General features: G+C 47.8%; 1 protein-coding gene across 2 annotated transcripts; it reads left to right on the top strand.

Moving 5' to 3' along the window:
• Nucleotides 1–1,951: 1,951 nt before the first annotated feature.
• Nucleotides 1,952–25,906, top strand: CPT2 (carnitine palmitoyltransferase 2). 2 transcript variants are annotated; one of them, XM_033917271.1, is made up of 5 exons: nucleotides 1,952–2,307; nucleotides 16,287–16,367; nucleotides 16,563–16,669; nucleotides 19,249–20,553; nucleotides 25,492–25,906. In XM_033917271.1, exons 1-5 carry the CDS (start codon nucleotides 2,168–2,170, stop codon nucleotides 25,821–25,823), a joined length of 1,965 nt encoding a protein of 654 aa, XP_033773162.1. In that variant the 5' UTR covers nucleotides 1,952–2,167; the 3' UTR covers nucleotides 25,824–25,906. The 2 variants fall into 2 exon arrangements, with proteins under 2 accessions (XP_033773162.1, XP_033773163.1); XM_033917272.1 differs by having other exon boundaries at nucleotides 2,166–2,348.

The raw sequence follows: 25,906 nt of genomic DNA, 5'->3' as shown, positions 1-25,906 counted from the left end.
TGCCCTGCTGCTACAGCTGCTAAACCCGACAGGAAGTCTTCTTTCTGACATCAATTCTGACGTCGGAGAGGACGTTCTGGGCCAGCCAATCGCTGCCTGGCTGGCACAGAACGTCCTCTCCGACGTCAGAATTGACGTCGGAAAGAAGACTTCCTGTCAGTTTAGCAGCTGTAGCGGCAGGACAGTAAGAGCATCAGACAGGGGGAAAGAAGGGGAGGCTTTTTTTTGTGGCAGGGAGGGAAGGAGATAGGTAGGCAGGCAAGCAGGCAGGCTTTGGCCAGGGAGGGAGAGAGGTAGACAGGCAGGCAGCCTGGCTTTGGCCAGGGAGGGAGGGAGAGAGGTAGACAGGCAGGCAGGCTGGCTTGGGGGTGGGACAAAGTGTGGAAGGCAGTGAGAGGGACATAGGAAGGAGGCACTGGGGGCAATAAAGACATGGGAAGGAGGCACTGGGGGCACTAAAGACATGGGAAGGGGCACTAAGGACTTGGGAAGGAGGCACTGGGGGTAATAAAGACATGGGAAGGAGGCACTGGGGGCACTAAAGACATGGGAAGGGGCACTAAGGACTTGGGAAAGAGGCACTGGGGGCACTAAAGACATGGGAAGGAGGCACTGGGGGCACTAAAGACATGGGAAGGGGCACTAAGGACTTGGGAAAGAGACACTGGGGGCACTAAAGGCTTGGGAAGGAGGCACTGGGGGCACTAAAGACATGGGAAGGGGCACTAAGGACTTGGGAAGGAGGCACCGGGGGCACTAAAGACATGGGAAAGAGGCACTGGGGGCACTAAGGACATGGGAAGGAAGTACTGGGAGCACTAAGGACAGGAAGGGGCACTAAGGACATGGGAAGGAGGCACTGGGGGCACTAAAGACATGGGAAGGAGGCACTGGGGGCACTAAAGACATAAGAAGGGGCACTAAGAACAGGATGGAGGCACTGGGGGCACTAAGGACACAGGATGGAGGCACTAGGGGCACTAAGGACACAGGATGGAGGCACTGGGGGCACTAAGGACATGGGAAGGAAGAAGGGAGGGAATAGAAAGGGACAATTGTTGGGCCTGAGTGCAGAAAGAAAGAAACAAAAGAAAAGATACACAGACAGAAGGAAACGCAGCCAGACTCATGAAATCACAAGACAACAAAGGTAGGAAAAATGATTTTATTTTTAATTTAGTGATCAAAACGTGTCAGTTTTGAGAATTTATATCTGCTGTCTATATTTTGCACTATACTTGTCTATTTTTCTTTAGTTACTGAGGTGACATTGCATATTTGAAAGTCATTTGCCTTGACATCATTGAAAATCTCCCCAAATATAAATGATAATTAACATTTTCTCTGCGTATAGTGTGCTTTGTAGTTTTAAAAAATTTTATGGTTACCATTATGAATTAATAAGATATAATGTGTACATGAAAAATGAATGGAAGAAATTGGGGGCGGGACTAGGGTGGGATTGGGGACGGGATTGACAATTAATAGATGTCCCCTTTTGATGAAAAAAATAAATGGTCACGTTAGCAATGATGGACTAGTGGCTTTGAGAATGGAAAACTTACTTTTTTTTTTGGGGGGGGGGAGGGAGGGGTGCTGCCATTGAAGTTGGTTCAGGACATCATAACCCTTTCAGCTGGCCCTGATAAGTTGCTCATATTTGGGGATTGATTTAGTAAACTTTTTATGGAAGTGGGGGTAATTAACTTATTGCTGTTGCCACTTTGGTGCTGTGAGGGCATTAGAAAATTAAATAAATCCAACTGTGCGCCTGTGAACTGGGTTAATCTTCACATTTTGGTTGTCCTGAGGGGATTAAAAAAAAAAAAGCTAAGGAGTTTCGCCCCTTGACGCAGCACACTCGACCCCCCCCCTTCCCGGAATTGCAAAACACCCGAAGCGAGTTGCGGCCGGACTTCATTGGCTATCGCATCACTATGACGAGGAGACGTGGCAGGCGAAGAAGGCGACGCCCGTGCGCAACGGACACTTCCGCCAGCTGGAAGTCTCTCGCGCAGGCGTCGTAGCCGGCTGTCGATGCGCTCGCGCAGTTGCTGCTTTCTGCCGGTTGGCTCGTCCCTGTACATGCGCAGTAGCTACGTGTGCGGCACGGCTAAACTTTGCGCGAGGAGGAGGGGTGTGTGCTAAGTTTAGGCTGGTGTTCGTCATGGCGCAGCTGTTGCGAGTGTCTTCCCGGCAGAAATGTGCCTGTCCTCTGTTGAGCAGGTGCAGCAGCAGTCGGGCGGACTCCGAGTATCTGCACAAGAGCGTGGTGCCCACGATGCACTTTCAGCCGAGCCTTCCTAGGTGAGAGGAGGCGCTGGAGGAAGTTCTGGACTGGAAATGCTGTGAGTGGGCTCGCCCCCAAGATGTGGGTGAAAGGGCACCGCACAAGGAGGAGGAGGAGGAAGGAGAAGTGTGTGTGTGGGGGAGGGGGGACTGAGCTGGCACGAGGAGGAAAGGGGGAGGGGGCTGGGCTGGGCTGTACTTTTTTCTTCACAGATTCCTAAACTAAACCTTAAGCTGATATACAGGAAATTCTCTATAAACATAGAGCTCCACACGGTTTACAAAAATTAAAAGGGAAGTACAGTGGGAGTTGCTGGTAGGGGGAGGCAGAAATTTACATTTTTTTTTTTTTTTTTTTTTTAAATAGCCCAAGTTTTCAGGTGTCTTCGGAATAGTTGGAAAGAGCCCAGGTTGCGCAGCTGGGCAGGGAAATTATTCCAGAGCTCTGTAGTTTTGAAGCGAAGAGATCTTCCTAATTTTCCAATGTAGGTAACGCCTTTCTGTGAGGGGAAAGATAACCTTGGGGGCTGGCGGCCTGGGTAGTGAATTGATAAAAAGTTAATTAGTGGAGAATTAGGCTCTGCAAAAGTTCCACTCTCTTGGATCTTGCACTGGACTCTCGACCTTGAGCTCAAGAACATGCTGTTGCTCTTGTGGAAATGGAAGTGTGGATTGGCCGGCTCAAGGAATGGCGGCGCCCCTTCCCCCTGTCCAGTCTCGCAGTTCTCCTCCCCGCAGGTCTGGAACTACTCCTTCATCTCTCTCAATCCCTTGCGGTCCTATCAAACTTATGTCGGTCTCCAGTGGTAGCAGCATGATAGGATCTTCCCTCTGCCATGTCCCACCCATAGGAATTTGCATCAGAGGAGTTAGTAGGAAGACCTGAGAGCTGGCCAAAGGCACTCTTATCATGCTGTTGTCCATTGACATAAACTTTATCCCAGGGCAAGCAGGCAGCATATTCTATACATGTGGGTGACGTCACCGACGGAGCCCCCTAGCGGACGTTTTCACAAGCAGACTTGCTCGAAGACCTTCAGGCTTGCGATTGGCCTGCGCATGCGCGCGCTCCCGCCCCTCCCTCCCTGCCTAGGACATGCGTCTCCTCAGCGTGTCCTCAGTTCAATGTTTTCTGCGGAGCCAGAAGCACTGCTCCCTTACTTCGCACGTTCTCTTTGTCCTTCTTGCACCGCGGCTTATTTGGTTTGTTTCCTTTGAGTCGCTGTGCTCGCGTCTTAATTTCTTTATTTTCATTTTTTTCTGTTTGTGTATTTTTTACCAGGTTCCCGGTCTTCCTCTGGCCGCCTAGCCTCGCAGTGCCGCGGCTTTCTTTTTCTTATGTCCCGGCCTCTTTCCAGCTTTAAAAACTGCACTAAATGCAACTGGATTTTCTCCATCACCGATCCTCATCGTTGGTGTGTGGAGTGCCTGGGTGCAGAGCACTGCGCTGAGTCATGTCCCCATTGTGCGACCTTGCAACCACAAGCTCTTCGTCGGAGGGTGGCCAAGATTCTCCAACTCTTTGGCCCCATGGATCCTGCGGGACAGGCCTCGAGCTCGGCCTCGAAGTCCCCATCGGCCTTGAAGGCTCCGGCCTCGGGTAAGTCTCCACTTTTCTCCTCAGAAGCCTTCCTCAGAGTCTCATCTCAGTGCCGCCTCGTCGGCGTCTTCGAAACATCACTCTAAGCGTGCCTCCTCAAGTAGGGAATACTCTTCTTTGAGGTTGCCCACAAAGGAGCGCACTGCTGCACCTCTGACCCAACTACCTTTGGTCTCGGTGCCTATGTTCGAAGACATGCTTAAGGCTATTATTACCACGCAGTTTTCCTCGGTGGTCAGCCAACTAGTCCTAACCTCGACGCCTTTGACCTCGGTCTCGACCCAGTCGCGGTCTGACCAGCCTGAGCGTCCTCTCGTCCCTCGAGGCCTTCCTTGTAAGACCCATAGGATCCCCTCGAGCAGGTCTTCCTCCCCTGAGTTCCTGGTGACTTTCCGGGGGTCCAGACCGGGGGCCAAATTTTCTCCTGCTACTGCGGCGAGACTCGCCTCTTCTAAGAAGCCCCGGTCTTCTCCGCCCTGTCGGGGCAGGTCTCCGACCTCGAGACCCTCTCGACACACACTTGTCCTCAAATTGGACTCTAGTGTCCGTTCCCCTTCGAGGCGCTTACCGGCTTCTCAGGGGCATCCTTCGAAGCCGGGTGGGGATTTTACCGATACCCCGTCTTCCCCGAGGCTTCCCCAGCGGTTTCCTCGGACTCCGGGGTCTTCCCCGATTCACCTGGCGCGGGGCCGTTCCTCGACGCCCCCGACACGCCTTAGTTGAACCTCTTCAGTCTCCCGTTCACGGGACTCTGAGGCCCCGGCTTACTATTCCAGGGAGGTTTCTCCCTCATTCTCGGCTGCGCTCCAATCTCGGTCGGAGTCTCCCCCGGAGGAAGAGTCTTCGTCTCGGACCTCCTCCTTTTCTCGTTTCATCTCTGACATGGGCAGAGCTCTGAACCTAGATCTTAAGAACATAAGAACATAAGCAGTGCCTCCGCCGGGTCAGACCATAGGTCCATCCCGCCCAGCAGTCCGCTCCCGCGGCGGCCCGAACAGGTCACGGCCTGTCTGAGTCACCAGAAGGGGCCCCCTTGCCACCTTGGTTTCCCATTGAGTCCTATCTTCCCATCGAAGTCCTAACCCTCCGGTCTTGCACATCCACGACCTGGTTGGATTTCTATACTTATTTCCTGGTTAGCTTTCTATACCTGTGTTACATCCCAGAACCTCTCTCAGTATCCCACGATCCCCCTATCCCTCAGGAATCCGTCCAATCCCTGTTTGAACCCTTGTACCATACTCTGCCTTATCACTTCCTCTGGTAGCGCATTCCAAGTGTCCACGACCCTTTGGGTGAAAAAAAACTTCCTTGCATTTGTTCTGAACCTATCTCCCTTCAGTTTCTCCGAATGCCCCCTCGTGCCTGTTGACCCCTTCAGCCTGAAGAATCTGTCCCTATCCACCCTCTCTATGCCCCTCATGATCTTGAAGGTCTCTATCATATCTCCCCTGAGCCGCCTCTTTTCCAGAGAGAAGAGCCCCAGCCTATCCAACCTCTCGGCGTATGGGCAGTGTTCCAGCCCTCTTACCAGTTTCGTTGCTCTCCTTTGGACTCTCTTTGGACCGCCATGTCCTTCTTGAGGTACGGCGACCAATATTGAACGCAGTATTCCAGATGCGGACGCACCATCGCTCGATACAATGGCATGATGACTTCCCGCGTCCTGGTTGTTATGCCCCTCTTTATGATGCCCAGCATCCTGTTGGCTTTTTTCGAGGCTGCTGCGCACTGTGCAGATGGCTTCAGTGATGCATCCACCAGCACACCCAAGTCTCTCTCAAGACTGCTGTCTCCCAACGATGCCCCCCCCAATTTGTAGTCGAACAACGGGTTCTTTTTCCCTATATGCATGACCTTGCATTTTTCCACGTTAAATCGCATTTGCCATTTGTTTGCCTAGTCTTCCAGCTTGTCCAGGTCCCTTTGTAGGTCCTCACACTCCTCCCTGGACCTAACTCTGCCGCACAGTTTGGTATCGTCTGCAAATTTTAAACCTCGCACTTTGCCTCCTTTTCCAGGTCATTGATAAATATGTTGAAGAGTAACGGCCCCAGCACTGATCCCTGTGGCACACCGCTCGTGACTCCCCGCCAGTCAGAGTATTGTCCCTTTACTCCAACCCTCTGCAGTCTACCCGACAACCAGTGCTCGATCCATCTGTGCACATCCCCTCCCACCCCGTGGTTCCACAGCTTCCTAAGCAGCCTTTCATGTGGCACCTTGTCGAAAGCCTTTTGAAAATCAAGGTAAATGATGTCTATAGGTTCCCCATTGTCCACCCGACTGCTTATTCCCTCAAAGAAGTACAGAAGGTTCGTTAAGCATGACCTTCCCTTACAGAATCCATGCTGGCTTGTTCTCAGTAGGCCATATCTCTCGATGTGCTCGCAAATACCGTCCTTGATCATAGCTTCCACCATCTTCCCTATAATTGAAGTCAGGCTCACCGGCCTGTAGTTTCCGGGGTCACCCCTCGATCCCTTCTTGAAGATAGGTGTGACATTCGCCAATTTCCAGTCCTCTGGTACCTCTCCAGTTTTCAAGGATAGGTTGCAAACATGCTGGATTGTGCCCGCTATTTCTTGTCTTAGTTCTTTCAGAACCCTTGGGTGGATCCCGTCCGGGCCCGGCGATTTGCCGCATTTTAACCTGTCTATCTGTTTGAGGACATCCTCCTTACTTACCTCTATGTGTTCTAATTTTTCAGCCTGTTCCCCACTCATGAGCTCCTCTGAGTCCGGTATATTAGATGTGTCTTCTCTCGTGAAAACCGACGAGAAGAACGTGTTCAACCTCTCAGCTACCTCTTTATCCTCCTTAATCACTCCCTTCCTATCCCCATCATCCAACGGCCCCACCTCCTCTCTCACTGGTCGCTTCCCTTTTACGTATCTTCAATCCGACTCCTGCTTTACTCAGGAATACCTGGCGGAATTGGGAGTTGACAATACCCCTCGTGAGGTGTTTCGCCTCCCATTGCATCAGGTTCTCCGGCAGACATTTCTCTGGAACCTGGAAACACCGTATGTTACGGCTATTCCTTTAGTGGGAGTCCCGTTACCGGACTGTCCCTGTGAAAGGGTTTGAGGGTTCTCAGCTTTCCCACCAATCCTTGGTGGCTGAGTCTTCTTTGAAGAAATCAAACCCCACGAGGGTTTACGTTGCTGTCCCTCTGGGCAGGGAGGGCCGCACGATGGACAAATTTGGACACCGTCTTTATCAGAATTCGATGATGGCGAACCATGTCCCTAAGTACAACTTCTTCATTTCTGGGAGGTCGTTCCAGAACCTCGGCGTCGGGAGTTTCGTCTCCTCGAGGAGACCCTCTCCCAACTCCGCCTGTATATGTTCCAGGCCTCTTACGACGCCTTTGAATTGTCCTCAAGAGTTACAGCCTTTGCCATCACCATGCGTCGCCTCGCTTGGCTCCGGATTGTGGACATGGATCTGAATCTGCAGGATCGCCTTGCCAATGTCCCGTGTGTGGGTCATGAGCTCTTTGATGATTCCATCGAAGCTGCCACTAAGCGCCTCTCAGACCACGTCTCTGGTGAAACTTAAGCCGAAAGCTCCTCCGGCTCGCCAATATAAAATTCCTCTCCGGAGGTACCCGCAAAAGTCTACTCCTGCTGTCTCGAGGCCCCCTGCCAAAAGGCCCCTGCAGCAGCAGCCACGTCAATCTAAGACTCAGCCACCGGCCCCGGCGAAGACCGGGCCGTCCTTTTGACAATTCCATTCCGAGCTTGCGGGCTTCCTTTCTGGAGTCTTCCCCTTTCCCCATCGGGGGTTATCTCCATCATTTCTATGCCCAGTGGGAGAGTCTTACCACCGACAATTGGGTGTTGTCTCTCATCCGGGAGGGGTACTCCCTCCACTTCAGTCGTGTACCCCCGGACATGCCTCCAAGAGAGTTTCCTTCTGCTCGGTCTCAGCTCCCTCTCCTTTTGCAGGAAGCTCAGGCCCTGCTTTGCCTTCGGGCGGTCGAGGAGATTCCCCCGGAACAGTGGAACTCCGGATTTTATTCCCGGTACTTTTTGGTACCCAAAAAGACGGGGGATCTACGTCCGATCCTGGACCTCCGTGCTCTGAACAAGTTTCTGGTCCGGGAACGATTCAGAATGCTCACCCTTCCCACATTGTATCCCCTTTTGGATGAGGGGGACTGGCTGTGCTCACTAGACCTCTGCTCCCCAGCTGTTCCTCTCTTTCGATCCTAATCGCTTGGGTTGCTCTGTTTCTAAGTGGACCATTTCTAACTGGTTGGCCACTTGTATCTCTTTTTGTTATGCTTAGGCTGGTCTCTCCCTGTCGGGTAGAGTCACAGGCCACAAGGTCCTAGCGATGGCGGCGTCTGTTGCTTTCCTCTGCTCTACTCCTATCGAGGAAATCTGTAAAGCTGCCACTTGGTTCTCGGTTCATACGTTCACCTCGCATTACTGTCTGGATGCTTTCTCCAGGTGTGATGGCCATTTCGGCCAGTCCGTTTTGCGAAATCTTTTCTCCTGAACTTGCCAACTCTCCCTCCATCCCCTTTTCAGTTAGCTTGGAGGTCTCCCACATGTAGAGAATATACTGCCTGCTTGTCCTGGGATAAAGTAGTTACTTACCGTAACAGGTGTTATCCAGGAACAGCAGGCAGATATTCTCGCAACCCACCCACCTCCCCGTGGTTGGCTTCTTTGCTTGTAATATGAACTGAGGACACGCTGAGGAGACGCATGCCCTAGGCAGGGCGGGAGGGGCACATGCGCATGCGCAGACCAATCGCAAGCCTGAAGGTCTTCGAGCAAGTCTGCTTGCGAAAACGTCCGCTAGGGGGCTCCGTCGGTGACATCGCCCACATGTAGAGAATATCTGCCTGCTGTCCCTGGATAACACCTGTTACGGTAAGTAACTGTGCTTTATAGCACTGCAAGGGAGTGAGGGCGTGTTGCTAGACCAGCAAGATGGGGGTGGGGTAGAGAGAAGGGCTGGCTTAAGCTATAGGACCAGGAGCAGTCAAAGGACCCTGGGTCACAGCCTCATCTAGTTCAGTAGGCTGAGTTCACACTATCTTAAGAGATTTCCTAGAGCACACATGTCAAACACAAGGTCCTTGGGCCAAATCTGTCCCGCCTGGCCATTTTATGTGTTCCTCGGTGACTTTGTCGCATCTAAGTGCCTGACTATGCAGCCCCGGTCCAAGTGGTGCTCCAAGCTCCTCCCCATGCTGCCTCTACCCATTTTTAAGCAGAAGGACCCAGTCCTAGTGTAAAAGCTAGATTGGAGCAGGGCACTCCACCAAAGTGCCTGACCCGCACCACAGGTGTCTCAGGGCAAGGAAGGATCTATACTTCTATTAAGACTAAGTGTCTTAATAGAAAATTCGGCCCTTGATTTAGCCTGTGTTTTAGATTTCGGCCCCTTATATGATTGAGTTTGACACCCCTGTCCTAGAGGTAGCTTGTAGTGACTAACTCTGCCTAAATTCAGAGGCAGTGTATTCTGTCGATGCAGGCCTGCAGCAATAAGAAGGGAGTCTCTATAGTCTTCCAATCTAATATACCTGAATGAAGAAGCATAAAACAGGCATTTATATCTATTTACCTTATGGCTCATGGTGGTGTGTAGATCTTAAGGGATGGCAGCAATACATAGATGAGTCTTGTCATGATTTTAAGATGTATTCCACCATAAAATGGGAAGCCAGTGTAGTTGTATTAAAACCAGAGAAATATGGTCATAACAGGAGGCAACAGAAATTAATTAGGCAGTTGCATTCTGTGCCCAAAATGACTACATAGGAAGTCCCAAAAACAAGGCCTGCTGTTAGTGATCTGTAACCTGTTGCTAAAATCGTCTGTAGTACCTGAAGATTGGAGGGTGGCCAATGTTACACCAATTTTTTAAAAAGGGCTCCAGGGGAGATCTGGGAAATTACAGACCGGTAAGCCTCACTTTGTGCCGGGCAAAATGGTAGAAACAATTATAAGAACATAAGAATTGCCGCTGCTGGGTCAGACCAGTGGTCCATTGTGCCCAGAAGTCTGCTCTCGCAGCGGCCCTTAGGTCAAAGACCAGTGCCCTAACTGAGACTAGCTTTATCCCAGGACAAGCAGGCAGGTTTTCTCACATATGGGTGACGTCATCGACGGAGTCCGGATGCGGACGCCTCACAAGCAGACTTGCTTGAAGAAACTCGAAGTTTCGAGTTGCCCGCACCGCACATGCGCGAATGCCTTCCCGCCTAGCGTAGGGCGTATCTCCTCAGTTCTCAGTTTTCCGCGGAGCCGAGAAGTCAGTCTTTTACTTTCTGCGTTTAGCTCGCGTTTAGCTTCATTCACTTTGTGTCTTCTCTCAACCGCGGTTTGTTTTTTTCCTCACAAATCGCTGTTCTTATTTTATTTCTTTCATTTTCAGTTTAAAAAAAAAAATTTTTTTTCCTCTTCCGTCTGTTTCTCAGGACAGGCCAATCGGCCATAGCCCGAGGGCTTCGATCTTGCGGCGACTATTTTTCCTTCTATGTCCCGGCCTGCCACGGGCTTCATGAAGTGTCAGCGCGTGATCTCTCTTACGGACCCACACCGTCGCTGCCTTAAGTGCCTTGGGCCGAATTATCATCCTAGGTTGTGCCTGCCTTGCCAAACGCTTCAGCCTCGTGCTTTCAATTGTCGTTGTATTTTGGTGGACAAGCTCTTCGAGATGGAATCTTCTAATGATCCCTCGACTTCAAATGCGTCCTCCGCCTCGACTCCTACCGAGGTTCCTACTGCTTCCACCTCGAGCCTCATCAGACCTTCGTCGTTTGCAGCGGCTCTTTCTTTGACGACTTCTGCTGTATTTTCCCCTGTTTCCTCAGGTCAGATAGCTCAGCAGTCGGTTCCACCGGTAGTGATTAAAGTGCCTAAGACTCCCAGGTCGAAGCACACTCACACTACCTCGAAGGAACCTCCAGTCAAAGCAGGTGGTCCGGTTTCAGACGCGGCTCCATCCTTGCCGGCTTCTTTTCAGACCATGTTAGAGAAGCATTTTATTTAGTTCCTTACAAATATGGGACCCAGACTGCTTCCTCTTATCCAGCCTGGGCATTCAACAGACTCCGAGGTCGAGCCGCTTCCTTTCCCTCAGTCTGAGCTTACACACTTTGCAGGGAGCAGAGTCTCTGCGAGTGTCTGGTCTGGTATCCAAGCACGTGAAACAAGGAGCAGATTCTTTGCGAGTGCCTCGGCAGGATTCCTCACACTCTATACAAGGAGCAGAGTCTTTGGGAGTGCATCGAGGTTCCTCCATCAAGCCTCTGGAGCTTTGATCTACAGCCTCCAGTCATATCCATTCTTTGATAGCATCGGCTGCTTCCGTCTCCGAGGCAAAGTCTCCTCAATCCTCGAGATCTGCTTCCAGGCAGCCTTCATCGAGGCATCCTTCCAGGCATAGTTCTTCTTCTAAAGAACGACCCTCTTCAACTAAGCCTCGATCTACTCCAACTTCGACTAGCCCACCGACTCCTCGTTTGAGGTCTCCAATGCCGGACCTCGAGGATATCCCGGTTTCGATTGCCTTGTCCAAGTCACCATGTTCCTTCGATGCCTTTTTTCCTGCCGAGGCTTCATCTTCGACCCAAGCTGCCTCGATGTCCTCGAGTCCTTCTCGAGGCAAAGCATTGGCAGATCAGCTATCTTTCTCATCTTTCCTTCGTCAGATGGCTGTAGACTTGGATCTTCAATTAGACACTGGCTCTAAATACTAGTATTTCAAAGTCATGCATCTCCCTCAACCTCCGGCGGAGTCACTTAAGCTTCCTCTTCATAAGCTTTTGAATCAGACTTTTGGTCGATGCATGGAAACACCTTTTTCCATACCAGCTGTTCCAGGCAAATTGGACTCTAGGTATAAAACTGTGCATTGCAAAGGGTTTGACAACTCACAGTTATCTTATCAATCCCTGCTTGTCGAGTCCTCCTTAAAGAGGTCCCATCCTTCCAAAGTTTATGCCACCGTTCCTCCTGGAAGGGAAGGGAAACTATGGACAAATTTGAACGTCGCATCTATCAAAATGCTATGATGTCCTCTAAAGTCCTCAACTATAATTTTCAATTCATTACTTATTTTGAATTCCTTATTTCTTTACCACCAAAGTTCTTGAATTATTTGGATACTCAAATGCACTTTGAATTTCAAGAAGTCCTTGCTTCTTTGTCTCAACTCCGTTTGCATCTCCTCCAGTCATCTTATGATGCCTTCAAGTTGTCTGCCCGAGCAGCTGCTTGCTCTGTAGCTATGCGTTGTCTTGCCTTTCTTTGTACCATTGACATGGACCCTAATCTTCCTTGTGAGGGCAATGACCTCTTTGATGAATCTATCGAGGCAGCCACCAAGAAATTGTCTGACCATGAAAAATCCTTCACTTCTATTGTCAGACCTAAGCCAAAGCCAGCTCCTGCCAAACCTGCACGCCCTACTCTTATCTATCAATGATGTTTTGCTCCGGACTGAAGCCGGCTCCTTATACTCGCCCTCCTCTTAAGAAGTAGCAACCTCAGAAGCAACAGAAACCTCAATGTTCTGCACCTAAGGCTTCTCAGCCTTTTTGACTGTTTACAACAGAGCATAACCTCCACTGTTCTGTCTCTGTCTCATTTTCCCCCTATAGGAGGTCGTCTCCATCATTTTTACCACCGATGGACGTTAATTACATCCGACCTCTGGGTCCTTACCATCATCAGGGAAGGATACTCTCTTCATTTCATTCAGGTTCCACCAGAGCTTCCTCCAAGAGAGTATCCTTCCAATCCTTCCCAGACCGCCCTTCTTCAGGAAGCTCAAGCTCTGCTTCATCTCCATGCCATCGAACCAGTTCCCTTGGAACAGCAGAACAGGGGTTTTTACTCCCATTACTTCCTTGTTCCGAAGAAGACGGGTGATCTGCGACCCATTCTGGATCTCAGGGCTCTCAACAAATTTCTAGTCAAAGAATGTTGTCCCTGGCATCCTTTTAACCCCTTCTCGAGCAGAACAACTGTTTATGCTCTCTGGATCTCAAGAAGGCGTACACTCGTATCCCTATTCACCTAGCCTCCCCCGTCAGTACCTCAGATTTCGGGTGGGGAATCTGCACTATCAATACAGAATACTACCATTTGGCCTGGCCTCGTCTCCCAGAGTGTTCACCAAGTGCCTGGTAGTGGTAGCAGCAGCTCTAAGGAATCATGGTCTTCAGGTGTTTCCCTACCTCGACTACTGGCTCATCAAAGACTCCACATCTCAAGGGGTTATTGTAGCGACCTGTCAGACTACCTGGTTCCTACAAAGTTTGGGATTCGAGATCAATTTTCCCAAATCTCAGCTTCAACCCTCACAGACTCTACAATTCATTAGAGCTGTTCTGGACACTGTCCAACTCAAGGCATTCCTTCCACAACAACGACTGGAAGCTCTTCTTCTACTCTGTCAAACAATGTCTTCCCGCTCTTCCATCTCAGCGAGACACTTGATGGTACTTCTAGGTCACATGGCCTCTACAATACACGTTACTCCTTTTGCCAGACTTCACCTCAGAATTCCTCAGTGGATCCTGGCATCTCAATGGACGCAAGTTTGTGATCCTCCCTCTCGACACATTTCAGTCACTCTTTCATTGAAGAAGTTTCTCCATTGGTGGATGCTCTCTTCCAATCTTTCCAGAGGCTTGCTTTTTCAAACACCCCCTCATCAGAAGGTTCTCACGACAGACTCTTCGACCTAGGCTTGGGGCACTCATCTCGATGGTCTCCGTACACAAGGCCACTGGACTAGTACGTATCGTCAATGTCACATCAATCTGTTGGAACTCAGAGGGATTTTCAAGGCTCTCAACACTTTTCAACATCTTCTTCACGACCGGGTAGTCCTCATTCGGACACACAACCAAGTCACCATGTATTACGTCAACAAACAGGGAGGGATGGTATCTGCCTCCCTTTGTCAAGAAGCTCTGAAAGTTTGGGACTGGGCAATCCGCCACAACACCTTCCTCAAAGCTGTCTACATTCAAGGGGCGAAGAATTACTTGGCGGACAACTTGAGTCGTCTCCTGCAACCTCACGAATGGACACTCCATTCCGCCCCTCTTCATCACATTTTTTCACAATGGGGAACGCCTCAGATAGACCTCTTTGCAGCTCCCCACAACTACAAACTGCCTCAGTTCTGCTCCAGGATATACTCTCCTCATCGCCTCGAGGCAGATGCTTTTCTTCTGGAATGGTCGAATCTTTTCCTCTATGCATTCCCTCCATTCCCTCTCATTCTCAAGACTGGTCAAGTTGAAGAATGATCATGCCACCATGATTCTAATTGCTCCTCGGTGGCCAAGACAACCTTGGTACTCCCTTCTACTTCAACTTAGCAGCAGGGAGCCATACCTTCTACCAGTTTTTCCTTCTCTGCTTACATAGAGTCAAGGATCTCTGCTTCATCCCAACCTGCAGTCTCTACACCTGACAGCTTGGTGCCTTTCAACATAACCCCTCTTCAGTTTTCTCAATCTGTAAGAGATGTTTTAGAAGCTTCTAGGAAGCCTACCACTAGACAATGCTATCACCAAAAGTGGACTAGATTTTCTACGTGGTGTTTTTTCTCATCATCCGAGTCCATCTAAGTGTAATTGCGGCTTTCCATCAGCCTATTGAAGGGAAACCATTCTCATCCAATGGTTTCCAAATTCATGAAAGGACTCTTCAATGTCAAACCTCCTCTCAAACCGCCTCCTGTGGTTTGGGACCTCAATGTTGTCCTTACTCAACTAATGAAGCCTCCATTTGAATCAATTGATAAGGCTCATCTGAAGTATCTCACTTGGAAAGTGGTGTTTCTCATTGCCCTCACTTCTGCTCGAAGAGTCAGTGAGATGCAAGCTTTAGTTGCTGACCCACCATTCACGATGTTTCATCATGACAAAGTAGTTCTTCGTACTCATCCTAAATTCCTACCTAAAGTGGTCTCGGAATTTCATCTCAACCAATCCATTGTTCTTCCAGTGTTTTTTCCAAAGCCTCATTCTCACCCTGGAGAATCAGCTCTTTATACTCTGGACTGTAAACATGCTTTGGCCTTCTACTTGGAACGCACCAAACCACACAGAACTGCTCCTCAACTTTTTGTTTCCTTCGATCCAAATAAGTCGGGCCATCCTATTTCTAAGCGTACCATCTCCAACTGGATAGCGGCTTGTATCTCATAAGAACATAATCTCTTTCTGCTGTGCCCAGGCTGGATTATCCCTTCACAGTAAAGTCACAGCCCATAAGGTCAGAGCTATGGCAGCTTCAGTAGCTTTCCTCAGATCTACTCCTATTGAGGAAATTTGTAGAGCTGCTACTTGGTCCTCGGTTCATACCTTCACTTCTCACTATTATCTGGATATTTTCTCTAGACGGGATGGACAATTTGGCCAAACAGTATTACAAAATTTATTCTCCTAAATTGCCAACACTCCCACCATCCCATTCTGGTTAGCTTGGAGGTCACCCATATGTGAGAATACCTGCCTGCTTGTCCTGGGATAAAGCACAGTTACTTACTGTAACAGGTGTTATCCAGGGACAGCAGGCAGCTATTCTCACAACCCACCCACCTCCCCTGGTTGGCTTCTCTGCTAGCTATCTGAACTGAGGAGACGCGCCCTGCGCTGGGTGGGAAGGCACTCGCGCATGCGCGGTGCGGGCGACTCGAAACTTCGAGTTTCTTCAAGCAAGTCTGCTTGTAAGGCATTCGCATCCGGGCTCCGTCAATGACGTCACCCATATGTGAGAATAGCTGCCTGCTGTCCCTGGATAACACCTGTTATGGTAAGTAAGTGTGCTTTACCTGCGTACGTTCTGGTTCAGCAGGAACTTGTTTAACTTTGTCATGAATCCCTGGAGGGTGTTTTCCCCTATAACAGCCTCCGGAAGAGCATTCCAGTTTTCTACCACTCCCTGGGTGAAGAAGAATTTCCATACGTTTGTATGGAATCTATCCCCTTTTAACTTTAGAGAGTGCCCTCTTGTTCTCTCTACCTTGGAGAGGGTGAACAACCTGTTCTTATCTACATTAGCTTGAATGTTTCGATCATGTCCCCTCTCAGTCTCCTCTTTTCAAGGGAGAAGAGGCCCAGTTTCTCTAATCTCTCGTTGTACGGCAGCTCCTCCAGCCCCTTAACCATTTTAGTCGCTCTTCTCTGGACCCTTTCGAGTAGTACCGTGTCCTCCTTCAAGTACGGCGACCAGTGCTGGACGCAGTATTCCAGGTAGTTATACGTCTGTCTTATAAACTCCAGGATAGTGTTCAGCAAAAGCAATTCAATTCTTTCATTAACCAGCTTGACACTAGAATGCGGAATGTTGATGCAGCCAGTTATATTTTGTATAGTGAAGCTTAATTGATTTTTTGGTTTCAGATTACCCATTCCCAAACTAGAAGATACTATGAGAAGGTACCTCAATGCCCAAAGACCTCTGTTAAATGAAGAGCAATACAGGTACAGCAATACAAAATACCTTTTATAACAGGTTTATATATTGCCTATATGTAATTCTAGGGGGTTTACAAACGGCCTTATGGTGGCGGAACATTTCTTATGAACCTTTTCTTCTCTTGCATTTCTGTATAAAAATTAATACAAGAAATAGATATGTGGAACCATTACTGTAATTGGATCTTGTGATCATTTTAGGAAAACTGAACAGCTAGCACGCAACTTTGAAAAGGGCATTGGAAAGCAACTTCATAAGCAACTGGTTGCCGAGGACAAACAGAATAAGCATACTAGTTATATCTCAGGTAAATCCATATAGAAGCCTGAGGTACTATGTGTGTCTAAGTACTTTGAAAATGATCCTCATAGACATCTAAAACTTGAATTCACTTTTTCTGAGACCTGAGCTAAATGCAAAGTGATTAGAAAAGGAACATATACTTTCTTGGTACCATGTTTCCCCCAAAATAAGACCTACCCTGAAAATAAGCCCTAGTATGATTTTAAAGATGTACCTAATATAAGCCCTACTTAAGATTGACCCCTGAAGCCACCCTGACACTCCCCGACTCTAGTGCTGCCTGATTTGCCAATCATCTCTCCCACCCCAATTCTCCCTCCTTCCTTTCTTCTCCCCTCCCCCCATGTGCAGCATCTTTCCTTGCCTCTCACCCATCCCCCTTGTGCACAGCTCCCGAGACCTCCAAAAAGAGTGGCAGCACTCTGAACGGCCCTTTCCTCTGCAGCGTCTTTCTATCCCTCTCATCCCTCTGTGCAGCGGAACCCCACCGACCCACAGTGAGCCTGATATACCTCCAACTGAAGCCTCCAAATCAGTGGCGGCGGCAGCAGCAGCAGCTCTGAATGGGCTGCTTCGCAGCTTTCCCTTCTGGGGCCTTCTCTGCTTCAATCACATGAAGAAAGACTCAGAGGGAAGGGCTGTTCAGAGAGCTGCTGCTCTTTTTGGAGGCCTCGGAGCTGCTGCACAAGGGGATGGGTGAGAGGTGGAGAAAGATGATGCACAAGAGGGAGAGAAAGGAAAGAGGAAGAATTGGGGTGGAGGAGAGGAAAGGAGAGATGATTGTTGTACATGGAAAAAAATAAGACATTCCCCGAAAATAAGACCTAGTGTGTTTTTTGGAGCACAAATTACTATAAGACCCTGTCTTATTTGGGGGGGAAAGACAGTAGTTAGACACTGCAAACAAGACTTCTTGTTTCTTCTGCTTCCTGGGTGATTGTATAAAGATAATTTATCAAACTTCCTGGCCATCAAATTTGTTTTGTTGATTCAGGATTTATGCCTGAATCAACCTGAATATATCCAAAACCCCACCCATTTAGCTGGCCATATACTGGATTTAGTTATCTCCAGTTTAGAGGGTGACTGAAACCAAATCAGCTGAAATTCACCCTTTACGAAAGTCCGTCCATCCCTCTCACTAACTCTGCCCTCCCCAGGCCTGCCTTTGAAGCCCTGGTGATCTAGTTACCTCTTTGGTGCAGAAGCAATCCCAACTGTGAATTACTTCTGCCTATGCCAGTTCCAGTCTCAAAATAGCTGCCATGGGAAGTCGCAGCAGCCATTTTGACTGTGGACCCAGCGGGTTCAGGAGCAACTCACAGCTATTAAAATAATTCAGTTTTGTATTTTAACCATTTAGGATTTCAGCTTTGCTTGAACTAGGAAAACTACCAAAGCAATGGAAATTAACCTATAATTATCCCAGAATGAAAGACAAATCAAAAGATCCAACTGGTGACACTGGGTGTATTGTATGGAACCAGAGGAAATGAGAGTACCCAAAGAACATAAGAATAGCCTTACTGGGTCATAGCCAATGGTCCATGAAGCCCAGTAGCCTGTTCTCACGGTGGCCAATCCAGGTCCCTAGTACCTGGCCAAAACCCAAGAAGTAGCAACATTGATCCAGGGCAAGCAGTGGCTTCCCCAATGTCTTGCTCAATAACAGACTATGGACTTTTCCTCCAAGAAACTGTCCAAATCTTTCTTAAAATCTGCTACGCTATCTGCTCTTACCACAGCCTCTGGCAATGTATTCTGGAGCTTAACTATTCTCTGAGTGAAAAATAATATTTCTTCCTATTGGCTTTAAAAGTATTTGCCTTTAACTTCGAGTGTTCCATAGTCTTTGTAATTTTTGACAGAGTGAAAAATCGATCCACTTGTACCTGTTCTACTCCACTCAGAATTTTGTACACTGCAATCATATCACCTCAGCCGTCTCTTTTCCAAGCTGAAGAGTCCTAACCTTTTCAGTCTTTCCCATCTAGTCTGCCCATTTCAGATGCAGTACTTCAAAATGTGCTGTTTCAGGAGGTGCCATCACATCTTTGCATCTTAAGAATCAGGCATGGAAAACTTAGACACAAATCAAGAAGTTTTAGAACCCAGGACTGCTCTTCTCTTGAGCTTGTTTTGCTTCCTATACTGGCTCTGATTGCAGAATGCCACTGAGGGTCACAGCAGCCAATCTTGCAAGACTGCTGCTGAAGGTTATGGCAGCCTTTTAACGGTGAAGGTATAGGCAGAAGTGACTTGGCATTATTCCTGCCTCTGACTAGGCCACCAGGATTTGAGGTAAGCCCGAGGAGCTTACAAATATGGTCCAGGAGGTGGAGTGGGGCCTTGCAGGGACCTAGCATAAATTTGGGCTAGTAGAGCCAGTTTGGCCAAAACCAAGTGGCTAATGTTGGCCACAGATTCAGTTTTGGCCAAACCAAAAAATAAACCTTCCAAAAAAAAGTATAAAGGGTGGTGTTCGGCCCCTTTTGGCAAGTCATTCTGTGATTATATGTATGTATCTCTCTTTACCTGTGATACTTCCATGATTAATCTGTTCTATTTTCTGCATTTTCCTAGGTCCTTGGTTTGATATGTACTTATGTGCCCGTGAGCCCATAGTGCTAAATTTTAATCCGTTCATGTCTTTCACCCCTGATCCAAAGCCTGAATATAATGATCAACTAATCAGAGCTACTAATATGATAGTGTCTTCGATGCGATTCTTAAAGACACTGCGAGCTGGTTATCTGGCACCAGAGATTTTCCATCTCAATCCAGCCAGGAGTGACACGCAGGGTTTTAAGAATTTGGTCAAATTTGTGCCTTCCTTTCTCTCATGGTATGCCGCTTACATGGTCGATGCTTATCCCCTGGATATGTCGCAGTACTTCAGACTTTTCAATTCTACTCGTTTGCCCAAACTTGACCGAGATGAACTTGTTACAGATGAGCAGGCCAAGCACTTGCTAGTGCTCAGAAATGGGAACTTTTATGTGTTCGATGTTCTTGACAAAGATGGAAACGCGGTGAAACCTTCAGAAATACAAGCACACCTAAAATATATTCTTTCAGACAGCAGTCCTGTCCCAGAATTCCCGCTTGGCTATCTGACCAGTGAAGAGAGGAACACTTGGGCAGCGCTTCGATGGAAGCTGCTTGAAAACGGAAACGAGGAAGCCCTAAAGAAAGTGGACTCTGCCGTCTTCTGTCTGTGTTTGGATGATATTGTGATTAAAGATCGTGCTCACTTGTCACACAATATGTTGCATGGCACTGGCCTGAATCGTTGGTTTGATAAATCATTGAGCCTCATCTTGGCTGCCGACGGCACGGCAGGAATTAATTTTGAACACTCGTGGGGCGATGGAGTTGCTGTCTTAAGGTTCCAGAATGAGGTGTTCCGGGATAGCACAGAAAACCCTGCCGTTACACCACAGAGCAGCCCTGCACCCGTGGACTCTTCCAAGGCAGTGCAGAGGCTTCGTTTTCACCTGGATAGCGTCTTGCAGGCTGGGATTGCCGAGGCCAAAGAAAGATTTGATAAAACTGTGAAGTCTTTGACCATAGAATCTCTGGAGTTCGATAAAGGAGGCAAAGAGTTTTTCAAGAAGCAGAAAATCAGTCCAGACGCTGCTGCCCAACTCTCCTTTCAAATTGCCTTTTTGAGGCAGTACAACCGGATAGTGCCCACCTACGAGTCATGCAGTACTGCCGCATTCAAGCACGGGCGCACGGAAACAATTCGGCCAGTATCCGTTTACAGTAAGAAGTGTGCAGAGGCTTTTGTTAGTGAAACTGCCAAACACAGTGTGGCTGAACTTCAGAAGATGATCAATCAATCTTCCAACTACCACAATCAGCTCACAAAGAAAGCTGCAATGGGTAAGTGATAAAGTAATGGGAAAAAAAACCCTGAGCATTTATCAAGCATTGCCATCTTTGTAAATTAGAGCCTTTCTTAGAGCTATAGAGGCTCATTTTCAAAGCACTTGGACACACAAAGTGTCATAGAAATCTATGGCAGTAGAGGCTCATTTTCAAAGCACTTAGACCAGTGACTTTCAAAACTGTGTGCCACGGCACAATGGTGTACCCTGAAGAGTGTGCCACGAGACATTCCAGAATTTTACTTTATTTTTAAAAATTCCTTTCATAAGTATACACTAGAATAGATGAGATATACATTACTTAACGCAAGAGTCTGTCAATGTTATGAGCATAAGGATACAACTTATTTATTTAAAAATTTATATACCGCATAAAAACTATACGGTTTACAAAATTACAGCATTCATATTAAAAATACTAAAACATGTTTCGATAGAACAAACACAATAAAACATTAACTAACAGTATCATTATTAAAACCTTTTTTCAAATTCATCCAACAAGATGGAAAGATAAAATCCCATAAAAACATGTATAGGACGGAAAGGCTTCAGCAGCAAATAGCACATGAAGGCATTAACAAATAATTGTGTTTTCTTAAAATTCAGTATCCAATCACAAAATCACAGAATACCAGGCAGCTAGACAACCATCATTCTTTGACGTGCTTGGTCCTTGAAAACTAACAAGTAATTTTTTTTTTTTTTTTAATTTATGCAGTAGTTATCCTAACTTGAGCAACAAAGCAATCAAGGCTTTCTTACCGTTTGGATCATCTTACCTTTACAAACTTGGATTTTCAGCTCTGACAGAAATTTCTCTAGGTCCTTAGTTTGATATGTACTTATGTGCCCATGAGCCCATAGTGCTAAATTTGAATCCGTTAAATTAAAAAGAGAACGACTACTGGTGGTGGATGATGAAATGCGTGTTTGCTTGTTAACTATTGAACCACATTTTGAGTTAATATGCGTTCAAAAACAAGCACATCCATCGCATTGATTAGCAATTCTATCTACTTTAGTTTCACTGTTACAAATACCCATACATAGATTAAAGAACGTTAAATAAACAACTCTTAAATTTTAATTTTTTGTTTATGCAGTTTTATAATTTCAATTATAATGTGCCATGGAAAACATTTGCTCCGTTTAGTGTGGTAGAGCTAAAGAAAAGGTTGAAATCTATGGCACTTTGTGTGTGTGTGCTTTGAAAATGAGACTCATCGTGTTACAAAGTATTATGGCGTTTAATAAACTGTGTAAATCCACAAGAACACGTCAAAGGAACAATGATAAATCCATTGCTTATTTATTTAAAATCTTCCAAAACAGGTAATTTTTCCTCATTTGCTCTGACTGTATGCTAATCCTAAGGTAGTCCATTTCTCCTAGTGCTTGTGCTCTTTAAATCCAGCAGAATTCCTTGAGTATTTTTGGGATGACTGCTTCACCAGCTGTTCTTATTACATTGTAGTATCGTATCATAGCATAAACCATTGCTGGTGTAAAGGTATTTTCAGGTGCAGCACTGTAACAGTAAAGATTAGAATGGCTCATCTAGTTCAGTGTTTTTCAACCGCTGTTCCGCGGCACACTAGTGTGCCGCGAGATGTTGCCTGGTGTGCCGTACGGTCAGGGCCGCCATCAGGGCAGTACCACCAGTCTAGGGAGAGGGGCGGTCCGCCCCACGTGGACGGGAGAGAGCTGGACGGGGAACCCGCGGAGTTCAATACATCTCGAGCCGCGAGGCTCGTCTTCTGTTCCTGCCTGCCCTGCAGCTAACATATAGCCGATCGCAAGTGTTCCCCGATGTCAGCGCTGACGTCGGAGGGAGGGCTTAAGCAAAGCCTGCCCTCCGATGTCAGCGCTGACGTCGGAGAATACTTCCGTTCGGCTATTTGTGCGCGGCAGGGCAGGCAGGAAGCAGAAGACAAGCCTCGCGGCTTGAGCTTCGTTTTGCTGAGAAAGTTGCAAAGATGGGCTTGGAGGCAAACACGGAACACAAAAGGGTGGAGGGAGTGCGTTTTGGACACAAGGCATGAACTTGGGAGAGAGGAAGGGAGGGAAAGAGATGCTGAGGTGGGGGAGGGAATGGGTTTTTGGACACAGAAGGCATGGACTTGGGAGAGAGGAAGGGAGGGAAAGAGATGCTGAGGTGGGGGAGGAAATGCGTTTTTGGACCACAGAAGAAATGGACTTGGGAGAGAGGACGGGAGGGAAAGAGATGCTGAGGTGGGGGAGCGAATGCGTTTTTGGACCACAGAAGAAATGGACTTGGGAGAGAGGACGGGAGGGAAAGAGATGCTGAGGTGGGGGAGGGAATGCGTTTTTGGACACAGAAGAAATGGACTTGGGAGAGAGGAAGGGAAGGAAAGAGATGCTGAGGTGGGGGAGGGAATGAGTGTTTGGACACAGAAGGCATGGACTTTGGAGAGAGGAAGGGAGGGAAAGTGATGGTTGTGTACACGGGGAATAGAAGAAAGGAGAATTTTTGGTCATAGGGAGGGAGTGAGGTACAGATAGTGGCATACCAGGGTAGGGGGGGGCCGTCTGCCCCACCCCGGGTTTACGTCCCAAGGGGGTGCACAGCTGGCCACCCTCCAGTGTTGTCCCTAGGCCGGCAAACTGCGGCTCTTTAGCCACTTGAGTGCCACCGCCGCCAACGGTGTTGTTGGCGGTGGCAGCATTATAAAATGCTTTTTGTGTTTATTTGATTCCTATTCAAGAGAATTACTTTATATATAGTCAATATAGGCACAGAGTTAAATTTTTTAACATTTTCTAATGGTGGTGTGCCTCGTGATTTTTTTCATGAAACAAGTGTGCCTTTGCCCAAAAAAGGTTGAAAAACACTGATCTAGTTTGCCTAGTAAAGTGTTTCTACCGTGTTTCTCCAAAAATAAGCTCTAGCAGGATTTTCGGGGTAGGTCTTAATATAAGCCCTACCCCCAAAAATAAGCCCTAGTCGCTGGCAGTAGCAACAGCAGTGCTTCCCCCCTCTCCCTTCCATCTGAACCGTGAGACCAAAATAAATACCTTATAACAAACTGGCAGTGTCGGCAGCAATCTAGACAGGCTGCTTCGCGGCCTTCTATCTTCCAGGCGTTCCTCTGCCACGTTGCTGCAACGCCTGGGCGATAGAAGACGGCGAAGCAGCCTGTCTAGATTGCTGTCGACACTGCCAGTTTGTTATAAGGTATTTATTTTGGTCTCGCAGTTCGGATGAGAGGGAGGGATTGGGTTGGCGGTGCGCGCGCAGCGGGGGGGATAGAAAGATGCTACATGGGGGGATGGGAGGCAGGGAGGGATAGAAACTTCAAGGGTTCTGCACAAGGGATGGGAGGGAGGGATAGAAAGATACTGCACAAGGGGATGGGTGAGATGGGAGGAAAGATGCACATGTGGGGGAGAGAAAGGATATAGGAAGAAGTGGGGTGGAGGAGAGGAAGGGAGAGATGATCATTGTTTATGAAAAAAATAAGACATCCCCGAAAATAAGACCTAGTGCCTTTTTTGGGCCCAAAATTAATATGACAGTCTTATTTTCGGGGAAACATGGTAGTTGTAGCTGCTGCTTTATGTACATTTCTTTATCTCCCCCCCCCTCCCCCAATTTCATTGTTTGGCTTGTTACCGCCCAGGTCATTTCTGAAGTGCAGACAAGTTATTTCACTACTGCTCCGAGCCGAGACATCTGTGTAGTAGTTTTGTTTCCATATCCAATAAAGGAACCACCTAAAAAATTTCATTTTCTTCATTATGCGAAATGTATAGTTCTTTGGGGATCTCATACAGGATGGGCTCGAGTGCAACCTGAAGAGCTTCATGGAGGTTTTAGCTAGGAGCGGGGCTAACAGCATTTCTCCCCTCCCTGTTCGTGTGCACACCAGCTCCATTGGGAGCATTCTGAAGAAACAAGCTGTCAGCGTTTCGGGCTTGTCTGAGGCAGAACTCCTTCCTTTTTCTCTCTGGATGCAGTTCTAGCCTAAGCAACTCTTGTGAAGACCCCACTGAGGAAGTTAGGACGGCCAAGTAGCAGGAACAGCACTTTCCCATCTCCCTCCTACCGCCATCATGGCCGTTTTGCTGGTTCTCTACATGAGCAGCAGCGCCAAAGCAGGCTGCTTTACTCTCCTATTGACTGCACTCATAGCCTTTGTATGATCAACTGTTGATGCTTACCCAGAAGAAGACATCAAAGGGGTGTGACCAGCAGCTGTAGACCAAGGCTGCAATTGCAGCTCCGCAGGAGAGTGAGGTAGGCTGTTTTACCAGTGCTGCTGCTTCAGCAGAGGCTGGAGTGGCCATGAGATTTAGAAGGGGAAGTGCTGCTCTTGGTGCACTGGATGGAAAGAGAGAGGGGGTGGGGTGGGGGCGGATGCTGTATGTATAAAATACTGATTGAAAGGAGAGGGGGGCATATGCTTTATAAAAGGGGATGGGAAAGACATGCCTGATTGCAAGATACCTTGTTTCTATCCTGCAAAATATCTTGTTTCTATCCAGCAAGGTCCAGGATGGAGAAGAGCATTGCTTTTGTAAAGGGATCACGGAATATCATCCAGAGCTCTGGGATTGTTTGTACCCAAGTAGATAGCTTGTTTGTTCCACCTCATATGTGTTAAATAATTAATTATTATTTCGTGTTAAATGTTTTGATATGAGAACAGACTTGGTTTCTTGGAGTGTCCCTGTACCCTTCTCCCTGTTATGTTTCTGCTCTAGGGCTGACCATATGCTTTGATACGAACTGAAGACTTGCAGGATGGCCCAGAGTGAAGGGAGGTGGAGCGGCAAAATGTAAATTAGGCTCTTGCAACCAGGGATTGACTACCCATATGTTCACTGGAAAGAAGATTATCAAAGTAAGTACCTAATTTTCCCTAGTAACTGGGTTTTTTTTTTATTTTTTCTGTCTTTACTGTGGTAGGAGAAGGATTTGACCGTCATCTGTTTGCTCTGCGTTATCTGGCTACATCTCTTGGCCATTCCATACCTGATCTGTTCCAAGACGAAGCTTATGCACAGATAAACCACAATATTCTTTCCACTAGTACACTGACCAGCCCAGCAGTGCAATTTGGGGGCTTTGGACCAGTTGTCACCGATGGTTTTGGGGTGGCATATGGGATGCATGACAACTTGATGGGCTGCATTGTCTCTTCATACCCAACCCGCAATGCACAAGAATTTCTGCAGTGTCTGAAGCGCTCATTGGAGGACATTTTTAAGGTGCTAGAAGGGCAGCCTCTAACTAGCTAGAAGTACAGATATGTCTTTTGAAATACAGAATGTGATTTAAATGTTTTGCTAATTTGAAATACAGAATGTGATTTTAAATTTTA

The sequence above is a fragment of the Geotrypetes seraphini genome, chromosome 12 (genome assembly GCF_902459505.1).
Source record: "Geotrypetes seraphini chromosome 12, aGeoSer1.1, whole genome shotgun sequence".
In the NCBI taxonomy this organism is placed as follows: domain Eukaryota; kingdom Metazoa; phylum Chordata; class Amphibia; order Gymnophiona; family Dermophiidae; genus Geotrypetes; species Geotrypetes seraphini.
Note: the sequence above shows the minus strand (reverse complement) of the source record. Positions and strands in the feature narration are given on the sequence as shown.